Genomic DNA, 21987 nt, shown 5'->3' with positions numbered 1-21987 from the left:
TACTGCACTTCAGTAACTTATAATATACAAGGTGGTCATGTCCATGTATCTGATCTCTAATGTGCAAGCAGTGCCCACCAGTCTAGTATCAGTAAATGAACAACGGAAAAGTGACGAAACAATAGAAAATAGCAAAGAAATTCATTACTAGGAATGAGATTTGACCCAGTGACCTCTGGGTGACCAACTTTTTGTCAGCTAACCTTTCCATACACCAACACTCTACACTTAGTTCAGACTTCCCTAGGGCTGCTTTCACAACTCACAGTGACTGTTGCAAGGAACCAACCCAACCCCCCCTCACCACCACCACCACTCTATCCCCTTTGAAAAAAACACTGTTGGATCACCATTTTGATTTTTTCCATAAAAAAGATTATGTTTACTCACCAAACAATGGTTGTTCACCATCAACCTCCTCAACATCATCATCAGCTGGTTGGACTGGTTCATTCTCCAACGCAGTATCTTCTACGTTTGCAATTTCAAGATCAGACTTTTGGCCTTCCTTAAAATCCTGAATTTTCTCTTTCCTTCTCTCTTTGCTAGAGGCATCAGTCAGTTTCTCTGCTTCCTCCATTTCTCCATCCTCTGACTCTTCCCCATCAGTGTGACAGTCAATAATATCATCTTCTTTGTCACTTTCGTTTGCCACCTTTTGAACATCGTCGTCTCTGACGTCTTCATCGCCGCCAATCTTCTCCGCTTCGTCCTCCACAACTTCCAACTCATCCTCATCTTTTTCCTTCCCAGTCTCCTCCTCGTCTTCAATATCACAGACGTCTTCGTTCTCTGGACCGTCTTCCAAGATGTCCACCCCTTGCAGGAGACTAATGCTAGGACTTCCCAAACTCATGGGTACCTCACTCTGAGTCCCTCCAGACTTTGACTTGCCACTCTGGATCTTTTGAAAGTTTTCTACCAATGATTCTTCGCCATCTCCATCCTCCTCTGATTGCTTGCGTGTTACTCTCTTACTTCTCCTCTTCTTACTGGACGATTTAGATGTTTTGCCAACTGTAGGAGGAGTCGGAGAGAACCTTGAACATTCGTCGACATATTCTTGTCTTCCCGTCTTCTGGGATTCCTCTTCCTCTTGGCAGAATCTCTTTCTCCCTGTGTCTGAAATATCATCTCCACCCGAGTTGGCTCTCTTGCCTCGTTTCTTTTGAGACAAACTTCCAACCACGAGGCACTCTTTATCTCCGGGAGCTGCTTTAGACTTGTTCTTCTTCCTCCATCTGAAATGATGACGTGGAAGTGGAATCTCTAAAAGATCTTCTGGGGATTCTGAAGCCCCCATAGTAGCAGGAACATACTGGTCTTCTGATTCTCCTTCTTCTGTTCTCATCTGTAGTACCCCATCTGGCCCACCTTCCATTCCTTTCCCATCATTCTTCTGCTTGTTTTCAATCGCCATCCCTACAACCGGGGATCCGTCCAACTGTTCTCTGTCAACTTCTACCTTGACCTCATTGCCAAAGGAGAAAGTCTTTCGTTTCTTCTTTCTCCGTTTCCCGGACTTAGGAGTATCTCCTAATTCTCCATCACCGTTCTCCATCGACTTCTTGCCTTGACTCTCACCTATTCTGCTATAATCATCCAAACTACAGATTCCGGTTACTTCATCATTTTCGAGATGCATCGTAAAGATATCTGGAGAATTCTGTTCGGCGTTTCTCTTTTCTTGACTTGCAACACAATTAATACTGTCGTCCTCTACATTCAGGATTTGTTCTTCTGAATTCATTTCAGCCGACAATTCATCTGCATACTCATCACGTTTGTTCATGTCCTCGTTTGCTCCCCTCTTTTCATGTCGAGAAGATCCCATTTTCTCCTCTGCTTTTAGCTCTGTATCTTTATTACGACTTCTCAGGCTCCTCCTCGGAACACTACCTGCCTTAAAGACACCATCACAATGTACATCTTCACTTTCATGACTTAAGTCTTCACGTCCACCAGGACTTTTCAATCTACTTCTGCTCTTGCCGCTAAGTGTATCTTGCTTGCCAACTTCCTTCTCGTTTCCAACAGATGTTTCGTTCTCTTCTCTCGTACAACTAGAAGTTTCAACCGAGTGGAACCCTTTCTTCTTTGCTGACATCTTACCTTCTGCCTTACCCTTCCTCGCCTGCATCTCGCCTGCATTCAACTCATTTTTACCAGCTGATCTTGACCTTAATCTCCTACTGCTCCTTTGTGAATCTTCTGGCAATGATGTGTTTCCACAAGTGTTACTTTGGCCTCTGGCTGAATTTACAACAACATCATCATCATGATCATCTTCTATAACTAATATCTCCTCCCTTTTGCCTTTTGAACAATCTTTGGTTCTTTCGGTTACACTCTCTCCATTTTCATCTAAGACTTCTGCAGTCTTTCTGCTCTCATCTGCTGCATTAGAATACTTTGGTGTTCTGTGGCTTCTTCTTGCTCCATCTTCTCCTCCTCCTCCTACTCTGTCATCGTTAGATTGAAATGAGGAAACGCTCTCTTCAGTTTTGTTTCTTTCTTGGCTCTTTCTTGTCTTCCTTCTGCTACTGTTCGTTGACTCAGAGTATCCACCAGAACCTTTTAAAAATAGAGAAAGAGTATGCTTCATTTTACCAATTTCATACATAGGAATGACATAACAAAGTGCTTTCTACATATTTATCATACCTGCAATCAAACAGTCCATGTAAGAACTTTATAACACTATATCAAACCTGACCTTAATAAGCAAGAATAAAAATAGCAAGATTAAAATAAACAAGTTGATATATATGTTCTTACACTCAGTTATGTTGGTTGGCACCAACAGCGTCATGCATTTTCTAACCTAATTCCTTCCCATCAAATTCACAAATGACAAAACAGATGAGTAGAAATCTTGGAAAAATCTGAAAGTCTTGACAAGATTTTGCAAAACAAACTTCAATTTACTCGCCTAGACATAGTAGAAATATGTAACCTAGACTTCTTGGTATATCAGGATCAGGGCTGAAGTTGCCACTGTAATAAAGTTAATGATTAGTATGCTGCATTTTGGAATATTTTTGTTTGTTTGAAGGAAACAAACTGGTGACAGACTTCCATAGCAACCATTGCTCAAGTAACTCAAGGGAACCTCTTAATGAGATCTCTACAATTCATCCAAGGAACAAGTTGGTGTTCATAATTTGTAAAGCAGGTTTGAGGTTTTTGAAATAAGTTTGAAAAATTTGAAAATATTGAAGTATGAAAAGTAAAATCTGCTATACAGATTTGCACCTGTGTAGCAATTTGAAAAATTTGCATAGCATATTGATAGATTGATTTTCTGACTTATTTGCAGTAGCCATATATTGCCATTACTCCTTCCCCCCCTACACCACCCCTTCCCTCAACTGTCACAAATAAAACACTAACCTTCTCCTGCATAGACTGGGTTGGTGTCATCCAGTTCTATCGATTCTGTGACGCTCTCTGACGAAGTTAATTTCAAAGGAGAGAAAGGCTTGACATACTCTGTCCCTGTAACATTCCCTTCAGAACTCTCACCATCTCCCTTTCTACCAGAGAGTCTTCTTGAACTACCATCAGCTTCGTCTGCAAGACCAAAATCAGCAGAAACTGGCTCTAATTTCGTTTCTCCTTCTTTTGTTGCTTTATTTTGTTGTTCCAAACTCTCTTGATCCTGTGATCTCACTGATCTGGACAATCTGGACGATCTCTGTTTACCTCCCGTGTCATCGTCAACCTCATTTTTGTCCTCTGTGCAGATATTCTGATCGTCATCCAGAATTATCCTTCGGGAAGTTTTCCTTCCAGTGTTAGCTATTTCAGTCCTTTGAGACTTCTTCAGTGACCCTGACAATCGTGTAGACCGCCTCTTCCCTTCATTCTGTTCGTTGATGCTTTCCCTACCTCCCGATTTACCCTCTTTGCTATCTCCTCCATCCACATTAGAATAATTCTGAGGGCTTGACTTTTGACCCTCACTCCCAGCTTTATTCTCAAGACTCACTCTCCCTTCTTGTGACTTTGACAAACGTGAAGATTTCCTTCTTCCCTTTCTCTCGTCAATTTCGTTCTTCTCCAATTCTTTGAATCTTTTCTCCTCGTTTGCTCCTTCCTCCATTGCTCTACCAGATTTGCTCTCGGTAACATTCTCTCTTTCATCTCCGGGAGTAACATTACCCATCTTTGACGATGGTGGCGCTTCTCCTCCTCTCACTTTTACTTCATCAGTGTCTACAGCATCCTTAACAGTTTCCTGGCTCTCATCCAGAGGAACACTTCCTTTATTATTCCTTGTAGAATGTTTACCATTGCTTGGTACTTCAACCTGTTCCTCCTCATCTATTACGTGCTCCTCCTCATCTTCCACCTGTACCTTCTCATTTATTACCTGTTCGACATCTTGGACTGCTTGCAGGTTTCTCCTTCTTGCATTCCGACTAGATTTTCCTCCGCAGATCTCCTCTTGTGCTTGAGTTTCCTTCTTTTGTAAATTCTCCTTGATATTCTTCTCCATCTTTTTCTTCAAGTCTTTCTTCGTTTGACTTTTCCTTTTCCCTTTTCCACTCATCCCTCCCATTTTGCTTCCATCTTCGCCTTCAACATTCTCTACTTTGCCACCCATTTCACATTCACTTTCAGCGGAAATGCCCTCAGTACACCTTTTCCCATCCTCTGATGTTGGTCTATCACTTTTACCTGCATCATTATTGTAAGCTACACTCGTGTCAATCAACTTCGTTTGCATAAATGGAGTTTCTGGAACATTCTTGATTCTTCCTTCACCATCACTGTCTGGAGTATCATCACACCCTCTGCCCTGTCCTCCACTCTTTCGTCTTCTTCTCTTTCCTTCATCCTCTTGTCCTTTATCTTTTCGTTCACTTACTGAATTATGTTTGGAGTCTTCATTAAAACTACTGATTTCCACATCCAAATCTTCTCTTTCCTTGGAAGAAGCCAAACCACTCTTTCCTCCACCCCTCTTAGATCTTGTTTTCCTTGTGGATGCCTCAGGAACATTCTCAATATCCAACTGTACCCTTCTTCTCCCCCTCCCCTTGCCCCTCCCTTTGACATCTCTAAGATCCTTCCCTGAAGATGAGACTTCCACATTTGGTGGAACGGACCCAAATTCTTGAGCTAATTTTAAAGCTAGCTCCCAGTCACTTTGAATATGTTCGTTTGGGTCCTGCTTGGGACTGTCATTCATCTCGGATAGTGTCAGACCCTCTTTGTCTCTCATTCTTTCCTTTAAAGTCTGCCTCTTCTTTCCACTTCCAGTCAAAGAGCCTTCCCCATCATCGACTCCACCTCCAATTTGCTCCTGTCCTCCTTCAGTTACCATTACCTCAGAGACAGACACTTCTTTCCCAGACATTCCAGATATCTTACTCCCATTTGGTTCTTTGACCTCTTGAGGTGGTCCACTCTCACTCTTCTCCGGTTCAGCATCTGTGGATTTGAAAGACACAGGTTTTGCCACTGGATCATCTTCACCTTCCGCTTCAAATGTAAGATCAATTACATCAGATGTCTGCATCCCTTCTGATTTCTCCATATGTCTGGTTACCTCATTTTCAGGATCGACAAGTCCCAAATCCTCCAAGTGGACTTCCTCTCCTACATCTCCTTCTTCATCCTCTGCGATCCTTGTCACATCTGGCAAGTCATCTAAAAGAGTTGTTTTATTTCCGAGCTTATCTGGCTTTGTACCTCTCTGAGGTGGACTTTTACTTTTTGATCTCCCGTAGGTCTTAGCAAAAAGCTTATTGCCGTGGTTACGATTGAGTTTTGGAGGCTGGGACAGCGGCATCCCCTGCTGTATGCAGGCAGGAGAAGAAGGTCTTGAAACTAATCTAACATCCAGTGGTTTCTTTTTTCTGACATCATCGTCCTGAGGTTCCTGTGTCTCTTGAAAGATGTGCAACTTATTGTGTCCTACACTCTCATCGATGTCACAGGACACTTCGCTGACATCTGTCGGGTTACTGGATGAACTGTTTGGCATGCTTTCTCCGCTGTTCTGAGAGTGCCTTTGTACCTTAATGGCTTCCATAGCTTTCATAGCAGCTTCCCTTGATCTCCTCGTCTTTTTCCCTTTTAGAAGACCTTTGTCATTAACTCCCACAGTCTCCTTTTCAGTTGCCTCCCCTCCGCATGTCTTCCCTGAATCAGTAGCTTCGACGATATTTGCTACTATAACCTCTTCATCTTTAGACCCATCAAATCCATTCTCAACGACACCCCTACAATCTTTTCTCACAACTTCATTTTCCTCCTCATGAATTTCATTTTTCCCCTCATTTTCTTCGACACCATCCATGCACCACACCATGTCATCATCTTCATCTACCATTATTATTCTACTCTGCGATTCCTTCTCCTTATCATCCTCAATCTCTTCTTTTGGTCCTCCCTTTCCATCTTCTCTCTCGATCTCTTCCCCCTCTCCTTCTTGGATATCCTCCCGATGAATCAAACTCGAATCCTCCTCGTCATCATCACTCTCAGTCTCTGACCTCTCCCGCTTTTGCATCCCACTTTCCTCGGGATCCACTCTCTTCCGAGAAATTTTGCCAAATGAATATTCCCAAGGTTTCTTCTTCTTTCCTTTAACATGTTTTTTCTTTATTTTCCTTGGTGTTCTCTGACTAGCGATAAATTCATAAGGATCTAGAGGTGAAGATTTAGCTCTTTCTAGTTTCTCTTGCAGACTCGCTGCCTTAACATTTCCGTCTTCCGTTCCATTGAACAAAATCTTCTCTGATTCATCCCCCACTTCACCGAGAGATCCATTCGCTAGAACTTCGAGGATAAGAGTTGGATCAACACAGATATTATCAGAAGCATTTCCGATTCCTTTGTTTGACTTTTTATCCTGTGGTCTCTTTTTAGACTTGTTTGTTGAAGGAAAAGATGATCTGAAGAAGAAAAATTAAGAACAACGACAATGATGAGGCCACATTTTGCCTTTGATCTGTGATGTGCAACAACTGTAGGTACACCAAATACACATATCCAAACTAGGGAAGGAATTGATTTTTTACTAAGATCCCATACTAGTGAGCTTTTTCACTCAATTCATCCCTAATAAACAATCAAATTCAACTTTCAATGGATTCTGAGATATTTAACCCCCAGATCATTGACTTATCAAAGCATTTATAGTATGAATGTAGACCCAAAACAAATTCTGATTTTAATGCAAATTTTGCTTGGTTTATTGGTAAGTATTACTGTCTATTTTTAATGCAGGTTGAATGGTGCAAAGAACTGCAGTTTACTGGGATCATGGCCAAGAGACCGAAAATAAGTAAGGGCCAAAAGACAGCCTAAGAATCCTTTGGGATTCATACCTCCTTACAATTTGATTGTGACTCATTAATGTATAGGTCCTCATCTCCACTCACCAGTCCGCCTCTACCCCAGCCCTCTCTCCAAAGTCAAAGTTCATATCCTCATTCAGCAAGAGAGAGAATTTAGTGTTATGCCAATAATCTCTTGCTAATGACTCAGCTAGTTCAACAGTAGTAAGTTTCTCCACTGCATTATCAATAAATTGCTGTGTCAATGCTTGCATGCTTAAATGTGACAAGTTTCCACACTTCTAATTGTCAAATATCACAATACAGCCTGGAAGGTCGACAATGATCTAACTGATTGAATTGACAAAAATTATCAATGTAGTCTGTTTGAAAGTAGTTTTGGGGACATTCTCGGTTCTAACCTTACCGCCCCCCTCCTCCTTCTAGAGGATTACAAACCCCACCCTGTTCTCACACTTTTCTCTTCTTGTTTCTTCTTAGTTTCATTTTGTACCTTGCTTACCCAAAATCTATTATTTTATCAATCCTTATATCCAATATGACTTCACATTAACATTTTACCCACCTCCCAAACATTTTGTACTGTTCTGCTTGAACACAAATGGGGCTAGGGCGGCGTTTTAACTGTTTCTACACAAGAGTAATGGCAAGTGGTTTTGACTTCGACTTTACAGTCCATCTGAATATGAACAGAATTACAAACAATGAACATAATACTAAACTCACCTGATATTGATGTTGCTCTTAAAAGTTCCTGATTGATTTGAACTTTGAACCTGAGCGTCGTCCTCTTCCTTCTCATCGAGATGGATGGGTATGGCCGGTACACTCCTACTTTTACCCCTCCGTACATTGCTCTTCTTCTCCGCTCTCTTGGGTAAACATCTTCGTCGCTGAGATGGAGGTTCTGGTTGTGAAAACCGAACGGGTCCTCTAGGAGGGGTGCCTGGGTGGCAAAAACCAACAGATGAAAACCGATTTCACAACAAAAATATGTTCCTTAGCTTTTATTGTGTGAAGAGGTGGTTAACTTGGCATATACTTAGTGCTGCAATTTCACCATAACATTTATTTCCTCTTTCCAATGAGTGGTTCATCACTTTTATATAAAGAGCACATGCTCTGTTTTGAAGACAAACCATTTTAAGTCTTGAAGTCTACAGATACTACTTAGGGGATAAATACGAGGGGAACCGGTCTTAAATTTGATTTGAGACCGATGATGATGTCATCGAGGAGGCTGAGCGGACCGAGGCGACCTTCACAAATGTTAGAGAATGGCAATTTTTCGATAATTTTTGCTGATCTGTATTTAATTCTCCTTATGCCTCCCTTGATCTTTTTCCTGAATGACGTAATAGTCACCTCTTGAAAAACATCATTTTCTTCCAACAAACATTAATAGTGAAAAATACGAATGAAGCAGTGTGGTTTGGTCTTAAATTGTTGTAGTTTTATCAATTCAAACACTAAAAAATGGAGAGAAATGCAAAATTAAAGAAGAAAAGATGAACAAATTTCTAAAGATAACATTTTAAAACGTTTTTTTGACCTACAAGGTCAAATTGCGCAATAAACAGATGCTGAGTTGTGTGTTCTGGAAAGTCCGTAAACGCTACAACAGTTAGGCTAGCAACGTTGCCTGTTGCTAACATTCTTTTGAGTAGAACTCGTTTATCCCTGGTCGGTAGATGAACCGTTCAAATAAACGTTTACTGGGCCTGAGAATGAGCAGTTTTTTGAAGAGGTTCGGAGCCCCATTGTTCAACAGGTTTGTACTTGTAGTATCCGCAGTGTTATTGCGAGTCTGAAAGATCGCTAGGCCTAGTCCCTGGTCAGTCATGTCGTTACTGCTAGTAGTAGTAGTGCTAACGTTATTGTTACTATGTTAGGCTTAGCGACAAGGTTTCTTCTGTAAGTGTCAACAACGTAGTGTTGTAAAGGGCTGCCTTCTCATTCTTCCCTTCAGCAATTTTATCGATTTCTTGACTGCTCAATTCCTTGAACCTGTTTGAAGGACTAGGAGTAGGACTATCTTCATCTAGTGACTCTAGCTCAAAATTAAGCCTAAAATTAATCCCTAAGTCATTCATGTTACTCGAAGTATTTAGCTGGATGATTTAAGAAGTACGTACAGTGTGTATTGAGACTCGGTGTGTGTGAAAACATATACAGTACTGCTGTAACCAATTGCAAGTAGGCTATATATACTGTACAGTATTCTTTTGCAATTTGGAACATTTCTTTGCCCATAAACATATTTGCATATACTCATGGCAACGTTACACTTCTTTTAATTATGACTTCACGATTGCCATGGCAACAAACCAGTGTTTGTCTAACATTTCGATCCTGAAGCAATTCTCCTCTCTATACACTCGACCAGTCTCGAATCGCATTCGAGACTGGTCCAGTATACAGAAAGTTGGTTTAGGCATTTATGAATGGGAGATAAAGCACAGTTGAGGAATAATAGGGTTAACCTTTTATGTTGTGTAGCAATTTGTTCATTAATTAATTTTTTGCTATCACGTTCCTGCAGATTGTGGGACTATCTCTTGCACTTACATTTATGTCCAGTGTCATCTTCCACGGCAGTCACCATGTTACGGAAGGCGTCGACAATATTCGTTAAGGCATCATGCTTAATGAGTCCTCTGTCAAAGCAAAAGAAACACACAACCATTATTATATTAGGACAGTTGCATCTAGACAAATAATTAATGCCATGGCATGCTCTGTGTTCTACATGGCCTTGATGCTTACTAAAAGAACTGACAACTGAGAGCTACCTTTTTTTCATAGTAGGCATGGACATAGAGATAGGGTGGATATAGAGATAGAGTGGACGTAAGAATATAGTGGACATAGTGATAAAGTGGACATAGTGATAAAGTGGACACGTGGCATTGATGTTACCCTACGCCATGAGCTGGATGAGATGGGTCTTAAATACTCAGGGTGTTCAGTGTTGCAGCATTCTTAAAAGGATAATCCAGAGGAAATTTTACTTCTGGTTGATGAAAGAGGAATATACTAGGTATGAAATTTGAAAGCAGTTCCTTCATAGCATTATCAAGATATTGATACTTGCAATTGTCACAGATTGTACCATAAATGAACTTGAAGCAAACACGTGTGATGACATGGAAGCAAACTGTCAAATTCCTTTTTTTTCTTTTATATTTACATCCTATTTAATACCTCGACATTGGGATTTGTCTCAATATCAAAACAATACGGTCATTGATATATTGTTTAACCTAACATCCCCTTAAATGCACAGTTGGAAACCTATCTAATACAAGGTCAAAATAGTAAAGAGCAAATATCAAGAGAAACAAAACACTTTGCTGCCAGTAAGCAAAACTTGTCAACTTCAATTGCTGTCATCACGAATGTGGTAGGTAGGATTTTGATGCTGAGAATATGTTCCTCCCTCATCAGCCAAAATTAAAAATTTCCGCTGGCAGGGATGGGTGCAACATTATTTCCAGAACACTCGTCGAAAAGAGCAGGCTCAATATAAGCCGGTGTTCATCCATGACCACGATATAGATAGGGTTTCAAGTGAGCTTCTTTTGGCTTTCTCACCCTTGGGATTCCCTTAGGCCTGAGTCGGGTACCCGGTTACCCGACCAAACATTCAAATTGAAAATGGGTACCTATTTTCTGGGTGGGAAAAACATGTAACTGCTATGCGAGTGCTTTCAATAATTCTGTAGGTATGCATGTTTTGATTAATCAAGACACGCGAATACGGAACATAAATTTCATGAAATAACTTTCTGGTAGTGTAGATGGTTGGGTTACTTACTATTTGAAGTTTTAGCCATTCTTAATGATTCTTTTCAAGTGTGGATAAAATTGCTCACCACAAAAAACAAAAGTATTATATCAGTGAAAACTGCAACAGTGTACTTAAAATTCCCTCTTCAAAACATAGCACATACCTTCCAAACAATTGACGATCGCTAATTGCAAGATTATTTTTTAATATTCGGTCCGGAGTTTTGGGTACCTGTTACCCGACCGGTTTTTTGCTACCTGACTCAGGCCTACATCCCCTACACTAATCTTACCTCTTTGTGACTGGTTCTTTGCACAATGGACACGGAGCAGAACCTTTCTTCTTGCTCTGTAGCAGAGCCAGCACACAAAAACTGGAAGAGAAAAGAGAGGCGATTATAGAGAAACCACATATGTTAGAAGATCTAACTAAAGGAGCATGATGCATCCTTTCATGAATGATGCTGAGATGAATATGTAATTTTCAATATTGAGTGTTGGCAGCGGCTATTGAAGAATTTTCTGGCGATCTAAAGAAACTTAATCCATTGTATTGCTAAAAAAACTTGTGTTGTCCAACTGACATTATAGTGTTGCATAACTAATGTTTATGCCCAGAAGCCTTCAAAGGAACTCCAGTGTAGGTAGGTCAACTATATGCACACTTGAATAACATTTTTTTAATGCATCTGTGCGAGTTCCTGAACAAGTGTTTCAGAGCTTCCTTTCAGAAAAGACAAGCAATGTCACAAATGGTGAGTATTTGGAATCACATGACACTGAATTAGATAAACGTACAGGTAGACAATAACCTATCTGGTTTTGTTAGTAAAATGCAATGAAACATTGTACAAGAAGCTACAGCACAAGTGCAAAGATGCCAAGCTGTTTAAATACACAGAACCTTAGTATTTCAAAGTACGTTTTGTTAAGCCAAATTTGTCAACCTGAAAATTGCCATAAAAAACAATAAGGTAAACAATTAATAATCCTTGACAGATCACTCATGTAATAAGACTTTCCTCCAATGGTTGGTTACTTATATCATTTCCAACCCTGCAAGGCTCTAACAATTTTTCTGGATGAAGGAACTTACTTGCAAAAATGATGCTCGCACTTTGTCAGGACAGGATCTTGGAGAAGTTCGAGGCTGAAGAAGACACAAGTAGAAAACTGAAACTTAATGTCAACAACATCAGAACATCAAATGATAGCAAGATTATAAGGAAAAGCTAAGGCTGATACAATCAGTGCCAGACTGATTTGATCAGAGCAAGAAACAGGAATCTTTTGACGGGCATGGTGTAGCCTGTTTGCATCTGGGAACATTTGGTCTAGATTTATGCAATCACTGTATGACTGTACTGTAGTCAATTACCATGTACAATAACAAAGAGAGAGTCCTAAATGTTGCAAGTTTCCATGTTTCTCTTTGTGATAAATACAAATAAGAGAACAAATTCCCTTTTCGCAAACACATTTGCAAAATCAATCAGAATCACTTATATTTACTACTCACAAAATTTGATTCATTTAATAAAAAAATCTAGGAAGTGCCTTAACTTGGTCAATAACAATCTTATGAACAATGGTTTGGCAAAATTTCAACAAATAGGGCTCAAATACTGTCAGCTAAACATATATAATAATTCCCTATTTAAAACCCTTCAATAATCCCAGGCTTCTTTTAATTAATCAGAAATTTTATTTGAATAAGCAACAAATTCATTTTGTCCATCAGACTGTTACCTGAAGAACCAATTAACAACAACATTCCTTGACAGCCTGTATACAGTATTTTTACATATACTTTTGACCTCTTTTAGGGTCTCCATCCTGTAAAGCATAAAGCACCCCACAAAATTTATAAAAGAATTACTTTGAATACTGACCATATTGAACATTCCAAGTTCTTCTGCATCTGTGACAAAGTATTGTGGACTCTCGGCAAAATGTCAGCCATTGTTAATATTCAAGAGACAATCAGTCTAAAACTAAAAGGGGGAAAAAAAAATGTAATGATGAAGATGGAGGATAAAAACAAGGGTGCGCCGAAGGGAAGCCCTCAATCTCACATGTCAACTTAGAGCAAGATTCAGGGTTTCTCTCAAATTTTCAATGAAAAGTTTCATTTTCATTAATGGGACTTCCCAGCATTCTAGCTGAGGGTTTTGTTAAATAGGTGCAGCATGAATCAGTACTGTTTATAAAACTCTGAATCAAAGTAATGCATGCTTATTAGATTTGCATAAAATCAAAGGATAATACAGTACTATCATTTCTTTAAGATCATGCAAGTGATTTCCGCTCGCATTCTGCTCTTCTACTGTCATAACAGAGCTCTGTATGGTGCCATGTTTTCATGAAGACACTGACACGGAAATTGCTGTTTCAATATTTTGTCAAATTATGGAAAATGTAGATCTATGTGCATGTTGTTAACTAAATAAAGGTTAGATTTGTAGAAAGAAAAGTCATTTCCTTCATTAATGAGTAAACTTTGCCGATTCAAATTCTTAAGTGTGTCATATTGAAGCCACCTTGCTGACCCTTCACAGGAAAGTAACTTTAGATGTGACCTAACCAGCAGCGGTCGTTAACAGTTCCGTAGTCGTTGTGTGCACTTATATCAGTCGTTGGGTGTGTGAGGGGCAGCCGTAAGACAATGGGGACGGATTCCACTTTCCTCCCTAGGCTTAGGCCAACTACAATCTTATTGTATGTTGGTTCTTTATTGTTTTAGGCCTATTTTAAATTTAATTATTGAGCCTTTCCCTACTCATCCTAGTTATTGTGTCAGTTTTTTTTTTTGTTTTTTGGGGGGGATGTGTCATTGTTTCTTTTGGGGGGGAACTAAATGGGCAGACCTAATGGCATGTCATGCCTAATGGTTACACAAAAAAAGAGATCGTTTAGACCATCAAGATTGAATGCCTAAGAAGCATGTGAGGCCTTGCCAGGGTGTAGCCTAGGCCTAACAAATTAAATCACAACCAAAGCATGGTGTAGGTTAGGCCTAGACTAGGCCCCTAACATTAGGCTACCCGGCCTAAGTTAGGATAAATGAAACGAGTCATTTCGTTAAAAATTTTATCTTTAGTCTTACCAACTAGCCTAAAACGATGCAATTGCTTCTGTGAATGGAATTCGAACAGTCATCCATAATGATCAGCAACAGAATCAAATTTCAGGTCTTTGCATATCATATGCGTAAAATGTCAGCTGTTTACCTGAACAGTGCTTTATACTAGTTAATGAAGGCCGTATCTCGTATCGATAATAAGTACAGTACAGTACGTAAAAAAACATGTAGAAACCTGCTTGAACTGTTTTCGTAATCATTTTTCCCGCGACCAGCATGATTGACTGTTGCATGATGGGAAGGATACTAGGTTCAACGGTCAAAAGTAACAAAATCCCAAAGAAAAATCCAGATAGTATCCGTCTGAGTTAAAGAATTACAAACTAAGATAACTTGGATAGTTATGAGATGGAGAAAGTACTTTGATCATGTTTCCGCGCGTTTAAACTGTAATATCCAGGCCACAATGATGTAAAATAGAAGAAAGATCTTTCGCAAATTGGGTCTACGTCGGACTTATCGTCCGTGTAGCGGCGTCCACATAGGTCATTGACCTTTGGGAATCTCAAATACGAGCACAAATGATAAAAAAGTGGGTGAATGCCAAAATGCGGAGGGGGGGGGGGTGGTGGGGGGAGGTAATGCGAAATCCCCCTGACTGATTTAGTATTGGGGCTTGAAACTATCTGGAATGGCGTCCGGGGCCTGCCTCGGTCTAAATATTTCCCGACTGCCAGTGGTGGCACCAATTAAGGAGGGGGGTGGTGGTGGCATTAGGTAGGACGTACGTGTACCCTTGCCCACTATAATTCCCCGTGTTGTGCACTTAATACCCGTTTTGGCCCTTCTAAATTTCCTAGAGACACGTTTTGTTTTTTCTTCTTTAAACGTGTTTTTCTTTTGTTCTTAATCTTCTTTTGGTGGAGGTAATAGAAACAAGAGCCTAAGGGCACTGTGGTTCCTTGCTTGGGGTATATGACAATACACATAATATTATCAAGCAAGATTGGGCTCAAATAGTCCAAGTAATTGTGGTCCTACATGTTCCCATAAAGTAACCAACACTATAGCCAACACTTTTGTGATCACAAAATGTGATCGGATTTTGGATCAAAAGGCACTTTTGAAGCAAGATTGGGCTCAAATAGTCCAAGTAATTGTGGTCCTACATGTTCCCATAAAGTAACCAACACTATAGCCAACACTTTTGTGATCACAAAATGTGATCGGATTTTGGATCAAAAGGCACTTTTGAGATCTAAATATGGCGTCGAAAATGTAAGAAATATAAGAGACCTACAAGCGTGTCAACAGATATGATAACATTGGTGACCTCAGATGACATGACCTTTAAGTTTCAAAATGTTCCACCACTCCGTTCACAACTTGTCCCAAAATATCAACCATGTCACACCTTGGCATTGAGATTTAATTTGCATTATATTAAAAAAAATTAACTTTGAACTTGTATACATAACTTCACACACAAAGGTCACCCGAAGGTCAACCAATTGACATTTTTGATCGGTGAGACCTAAATAGAGAATGACTGTAAAAATTCAAACATTTTTTCTTTGCCCATTTTCTCCCCCCAAAATACTACTTTTTTAACATTAGCTGACCTTTGGTGACGTTGTACCACATGACCGTTAAGTTTGAAAATATTCCCCTATACCATTTGCAACTTGTCCAAAAAAATCAACCTTGTCACACCTTGGCACTGGGAGTTATTGCATTAAATGTGTGAAAATTAACTTTGACCTCATATAACTTCGCACATGAAGGTCACATGGGGGTCAACCCATTGACATTTATGATCAGAAGGTACCTTTAACATCTGAAAATAGCATCGAAACTGTAAAAATCCACAAAACACGAAAAGATCACCAGAGGTCAAATTGAGGTCAAGGGTCACCCAGATGCGGGTCGACAATTGGATTACATTGAAGCAACTCCCAACCCTAACGGACAATTTGTTCTCAAGTTATCGCAAAAATACTATTTTTTTATCATTAATTGACCTTTGGTGACCTCGGATCACATGACCCTTCAGTTTGAAAATATTCCCCTATACCATTTGCAACTTGTCTCAAAATATCAACTGTGTAACACCTCGGCACTGGGAGTTATTACACTAAATGTCTGAAAATTAACTTTGACCTCATATAACTTCGCACACAAAGGTCAGATGGGGGTCAACCCATTAACATTTATGATCAGAAGGTACCTTTAACATCTGAAAATAGCATCGAAACTGTAAAAATCCACAAAACACGAAAAGATCACCAGAGGTCAAATTGAGGTCAAGGGTCACCCAGATGCGGGTCGCCAATTGGATTACATTGAAGCAACTCCCAACCCTAACGGACAATTTGTTCTCAAGTTATCGCAAAAATACTATTTTTTTATCATTAATTGACCTTTGGTGACCTCGGATCACATGACCCTTAAGTTTGAAAATATTCCCCTATACCATTTGCAACTTGTCTCAAAATATCAACTGTTTAACACCTTGGCACTGGGAGTTATTACTCTAAATGTCTGAAAATTAACTTTGACCTCATATAACTTAACATACAAAGGTCACCTTGGGTCAACTTATTGACATTTTTGATTGATGAGACCTAAATTAGAGCATCAAACTATACAAATTCAAACATTTTTTCTTTGCCCATTTTCTGCCCCCACATACTAGTTTTTTAACATTAATTGACCTTTGGTGACCTCGGATCACATGACCGTTAAGTTTGAAAATATTTACCTATACCATTTGCAACTTGTCCAAAAATATCAACCATGTCACACCTTGGAACTGGGAGTTGTTGCATTAAATGTCTGAAAATTAACTTTGACCTTGTATAACTTCGCACACGAAGGTCACACGGGTGTCAACCAATTGACATTTTTGATCGGAAGGTACCTTTGATATCCAAATCTAGCATCAAAACCAAACATTTCCTTTTTTGCTCGTTTCCTCCCAAAATAAGCACATTTTTTCTAATGTGACCTTTGACCTTTTGACCTTGGTTTCAGATGTAGTTCAATCTCCTGATTCCAAAAAACAAAACGACAAGTCTGTACAACCATCCTAACTCCGACCGAAAAACTTTAACCCCATATAACTTCGCACATAAAGGTCACACGGGGTCAACCTATTGACATTTATGATCAGAAGGTATCTTTGACATCTGAAAATAGCATCAAAACTGTAAAAATCCACAAAAACACGTAAAGGTCACCAGAGGTCAAATTGAGGTCAAGGGTCACCCAGATGCGGGTTGACAATTGGATAACATTGAAGCAACTCCCAACCCTAACGGACATTTTGTTCTCAAGTTATCGCAAAAATACTAGTTTTTTATCATTAATTGACCTTTGGTGACCTCGGATCACATGACCGTTAAGTTTGAAAATACTCCCCTAACCAGTTCACAACTTGTCCCAAAATATCAATCTTGTCACACATTGGCACTGGGAGTTATTGCAGTTTTAATATTTTCGGTTTTTGGACCATAACTGACCTTTGGTGACCTTTGAGGGCACCAGAAACAATAGGGCACACCTTCTCCATATGGCGGATCTATAGTCCAAGTTTGGCCTCAATCCAACATTCCCTTATTGAGATAGAGCGTACCCAAGCAAGTGTCACAGACACACACACACATACACACACACACATACACACACACGCCAACCTGACTGCATAGGTTCCTTTTGCTAAAGCAAGGAACCAAAAAGGACATTCCCCTCATATTTTAATCAAAATTTCAAGTCGACCCATTTGTTAATATTTGTCGTTTTATTGGAAATGAGAAAGTGGTCTGTTTTGAATACTTAAGACAAAAATCAACTAAACTTGTTCTCTGTTAAAAAAACATTTGAATACTGGTACGCACGGAGGATTCTTTTTATCGGAAAGTGTTTAGGTACTTGTGATCTCCCATATCACATATCTCACTCCCACGACATTTTTACCCCTACTCTCCAGGCTAAGCTTCATCACTGCCCCTGTGGCCTCGAATAAAAAGAAAACTGTTACCCAAATGACTGAGAAACAAATGCTTTGGAAGTAACCTGCTTAATATGTATGGAAAACGATAATGGAAATACAGATGAAAACATGCGTAAAAAGTCTGTCAACAGTCGCATAGGAATGAACATTAAGCGAGTTATCTCCCAATTGGAATAAAACAAATCCTATAAGTGTTTAGGGAAGGGTTCCGGATAAGCATTTTCGATAAGCAAAGATTATAAAAGACCTTTGTATGAAGAATAAATTGATGCCAGATCATCAATGGGGTTTAACCGAAAATTACCAATGGATGTGTCAGAGCCGTGTATCCACACAGCGCCACCTAAAAGTACAAGATACATCGGGATCGATCACCACTAATAGTCACCTGTACCGAGCAGACGGCCGTTACGGTTACATGCAAATAAGTAATAAGCCTTACGTACGTACGTATATACATACCGCATATTATCTCCGAGCTCCGGCAGACAGCATCCATATAGTGAACCGTAAACATTTCTTGGAGTATTCTCGGTGGAATAATGGATTTATAGTAAAGAAAAATATTCATATTTGACCGGTAAGTGTCATTTTTAGCTAGATCTGACTTTTAGTATACACAGTCTCCTTTTCCGAATATTACTGTGTTCGTTTGTACGTGAAGCATTTGGTCTGTAGTGTTACTGTTAGTGTTAGTCTTAGCCTTCATCAGTGGCTTCGTACAGCCTACAGTAAAGGTCCACCTTTGTGCTGTTTGTTCATATCTCTCACAACCAGACAACTGGATAAGGTCTTCCAGTTCATTTGATTTGATTAGAGTTAATGACGAAGAGCCTCGGCTAAGTTATTCGTGAGAGGTGTGACTGTAATGTATACCTGTAGTTTGCTTTTAAATGCAACACATGTAGCAAACCAAGTTAGAACGAGAAATGTGCAGCAGTCTGTCTTTGGACTTTAGTTTGATCAGGTAGCTGCTACTCTAAGTAGCAGCTCCCTGGTTTGATCATTTGTCTAGCCTAAGTCTAACCCAACATATTATTGATGATTGCCTCACAATTTCCAGAATAGGCTACAGCTGAAAGACTGAAATGGTTTATGCCTATTCACAGCCTAATGTATGCTTATTTTCGCAAGGCTGCAACTATGATGACTTAAGTATTCTTGGGCCTAACATTAGGTAGGCCTAGAAGTAGTACTAGGCATAAGAGTATTCATGATTATAAGTAACTGACTTATTGACAAAAAGAGGAAAGACAGAAATCCATCTCTGTGTTCATTTTTTCTTTATATGTGAAACTGTTACAAATGTCTGTAACATCTCATTGACCAATGATAAGTCTGTCAGTCTACAAGTACAGTAGTTCAGAATTGATCAGTTATAGTGGTTTACAATCTATTAACTTTAAATGCTAGTTAAAACAACAAATACATTTGGTGTACTTATATACATGTAAATATGTGTAAACAGTTTTGTTAAAAGGAGGGGGTGGGGGGTGGGGAGGGAGTAACAACTAATTGTCCATAGAATATCATATTGTCTCTTTCCAATGAGATTGGCTGGTAAATAAATATATGGAAATTCTAATGATCTCATCTTGTGTAATTGCTCAGATATCAAAGATATTGGGCTAGAAAAATTCTAATTGCAACCTCTAATTGCCTATAATGAGTACAAGTTCCTTGTGTTTGCCTGGGCCAAAGGTCATGTGAGGGGAGCAGAGGCCTCAATGTGAAAATGTAGAAAGCTATCAGTTAAAAATCATATCTTGCAGGATGCTTGTGTTTGCATTATGTAATAATTGACTGTATGATGGGCAAAACGTCTTACAGTTTTTGTGGAAATCAAACCTATAAATATTCTTAACTTTATATACAAGAATTGGTAAATTGCCATACTTTGGCATGTGGCTTTCTCATCTATGGTCCTTTCTGTCTTAAGTAAGCTTTTCAAATTTTAACAACGGTCAAATGTGAAAATCTTAAGTTACCTTTATACAATGTTTTGTTGAAAGTTGATTGCTTTGATGATGTGTAGCAAATCGACTACTAATATGCTTATCAACTCCATTGTTATGAACATTTTTTGCCCAATTCAGTTAGAATTACCCAAAATCAACACCTAAAACTGCATTACAATTCAGCTTTAAATATCTGGCAAGTAATCGCTAGGAGGGTTTGTCACTCTGGTAAACGATTCTTCTCCTTTGATCTGAGATGACTGTGTTTCTTGTCTGCAAACCATGAGGATAGTTTGGTTCTCGCAAGGGCAAACAGTTTTCTTCCAACTGGAAAGTAGTAATAAATTGCAGTACTGCCCATTACACATTCATCAACCAGTGTCACTCGCTTACATCAATTGGAATATCGTCTTTGCTGTTTGATCAACGTCAAAAGAAAGTTTGAAAAAGGTTGTTAAATGAATAACGGGCAAACAGTCTGAATTTCTGAAATGTCAAACTCTATTGGCAGTCTTCCACATTATTACATTCTTTACTGTTACTTTGTACTTTACTGTAATGTTAACTGTACTGCAGTTTTGAGAATAAATCTTAAAAAGTTCCTTGATCTGTGTCACAAATATGACCTTACCGTTTGAAACATGTAAAACATAATTGCACACTGCTAGGAATTATTGAAGTATTAATGATCTTCAAGTTGCCTTTATAGTGCTCTTCAAGTTTACCATGTAATAATGGCCTCCAATATTTACTGCAACCTAACTCCTGTACAGCAAACAATATCCACAGTGCATAATTTATAACTATCAGTATACGCACACAGTTAAGTACTGTGTGTGTATGGTACACATCATCTCTGCTCCAGTGCTACTGTATGTAATGTGGGTCATGTATTGTGTACTATTGATTCTTGTCTATAATATGTTTTCAGTTACTCTTATATAACATACCAGAATATATCTCTCCTTCCACAAGAAGTGAATTTTTTTTGTAAAAAATTCAGGCTAATTAGTGTGTGACTACAACTGTCAGCAAATATATTGAAGATAATAGTCCACATTCAATAGAGGTGTTACTGTACATGTTCAAGGCCACCAAACCGGTATATGAAATAAAATAAAAAGAGCCAAGGCTACTGTAGGAAATTTCCTTTAGAAAGTTGCTTATTTACTTTGTTCTATTGTCTAGAGTGACTCAGACTCTTCCCGTCAAAAGGTGGGGGAAGTGTCGAACATGGATGATAATTTGATATCAAATGCACAAAAAGAGAGAGAAAACAAAAGAAAAAGGTGATAAAAAAAAAGGAGAAGAAGATGAAGAAAAGAAAACAAGAGAAGTTGATAATTACCTTATATGGGAAAGTTAGTAGTATTTAATATGAATGAACTGATATTAAAAGCCTGGTAGCGCAAGAAAATTGACGATGCAAAACGTGACCATTCTTAATTAACTCTATACAGTATCTACTACTAAGTTCTGATAAGTAAATTGTGAACAAACTTGTTTGAAACGTCTAATCATTGAGGTTAAGGCGGTTTAATTAAGGATTGCACTGCTGCTGCACTTTGCATCTTTCAAAACAAAATTAAAAAGTGATCTGGAAGTTTCAGAACACAGATCTGAGTTCATAGACTTTTCAATATGTAGCATACAAAGCTGCTGCCTGCTGGTATTTAAGCGCCCTTTATTAACTTGATAAATAGTTGTTGAAAACTTGTTCAAAGCAAAAAGAACAATGACTTTTGTAGTGACACATTTGGTATTCATAGCAGGTAGGCAAATATTTGTTCAAAATTGGACTTAATGTCCTGATTTGTTGGACTGTATCATATT

At 39.0% G+C, this 21987-nt stretch overlaps 2 protein-coding genes across 5 annotated transcripts in view; one reads left to right on the top strand and one right to left on the bottom strand.

Annotated features, from left to right (window-relative positions):
- Positions 1-14390, bottom strand: part of LOC139958340 (uncharacterized) — a 34546-nt gene extending 20156 nt beyond the window's left edge. The window contains exons 1-8 of one of the 3 annotated variants that reach the window (XM_071955329.1): positions 14209-14390; positions 12995-13096; positions 12199-12252; positions 11396-11476; positions 9882-9970; positions 8040-8259; positions 3394-6908; positions 391-2574 (exon numbers count right to left, since the gene is read on the bottom strand). In XM_071955329.1, coding sequence (XP_071811430.1) covers positions 391-2574; positions 3394-6908; positions 8040-8259; positions 9882-9970; positions 11396-11476; positions 12199-12252; positions 12995-13065 — 6214 coding nt within the window. In that variant the 5' untranslated portion in view covers positions 13066-13096; positions 14209-14390. The remainder of the gene's footprint in view (positions 1-390; positions 2575-3393; positions 6909-8039; positions 8260-9881; positions 9971-11395; positions 11477-12198; positions 12253-12994; positions 13097-14208) is intronic. The other 2 variants (XM_071955330.1, XM_071955331.1) reach the window with 2 other exon arrangements.
- Positions 14391-18583: 4193 nt separating this feature from the next.
- Positions 18584-21987, top strand: part of LOC139958352 (transmembrane protein 198-like) — a 42860-nt gene continuing 39456 nt past the window's right edge. The window contains exon 1 of one of the 2 annotated variants that reach the window (XM_071955359.1): positions 18584-18776. The gene's annotated coding sequence lies outside the window, so the exon portion shown is untranslated. The remainder of the gene's footprint in view (positions 18777-21987) is intronic. The other variant, XM_071955358.1, reaches the window with a different exon arrangement.

The sequence above is a fragment of the Apostichopus japonicus genome, chromosome 18 (assembly GCF_037975245.1).
Source record: "Apostichopus japonicus isolate 1M-3 chromosome 18, ASM3797524v1, whole genome shotgun sequence".
Lineage (NCBI taxonomy): Eukaryota > Metazoa > Echinodermata > Holothuroidea > Aspidochirotida > Stichopodidae > Apostichopus > Apostichopus japonicus.
This window is presented reverse-complemented; position numbering and strand designations above follow the sequence as displayed.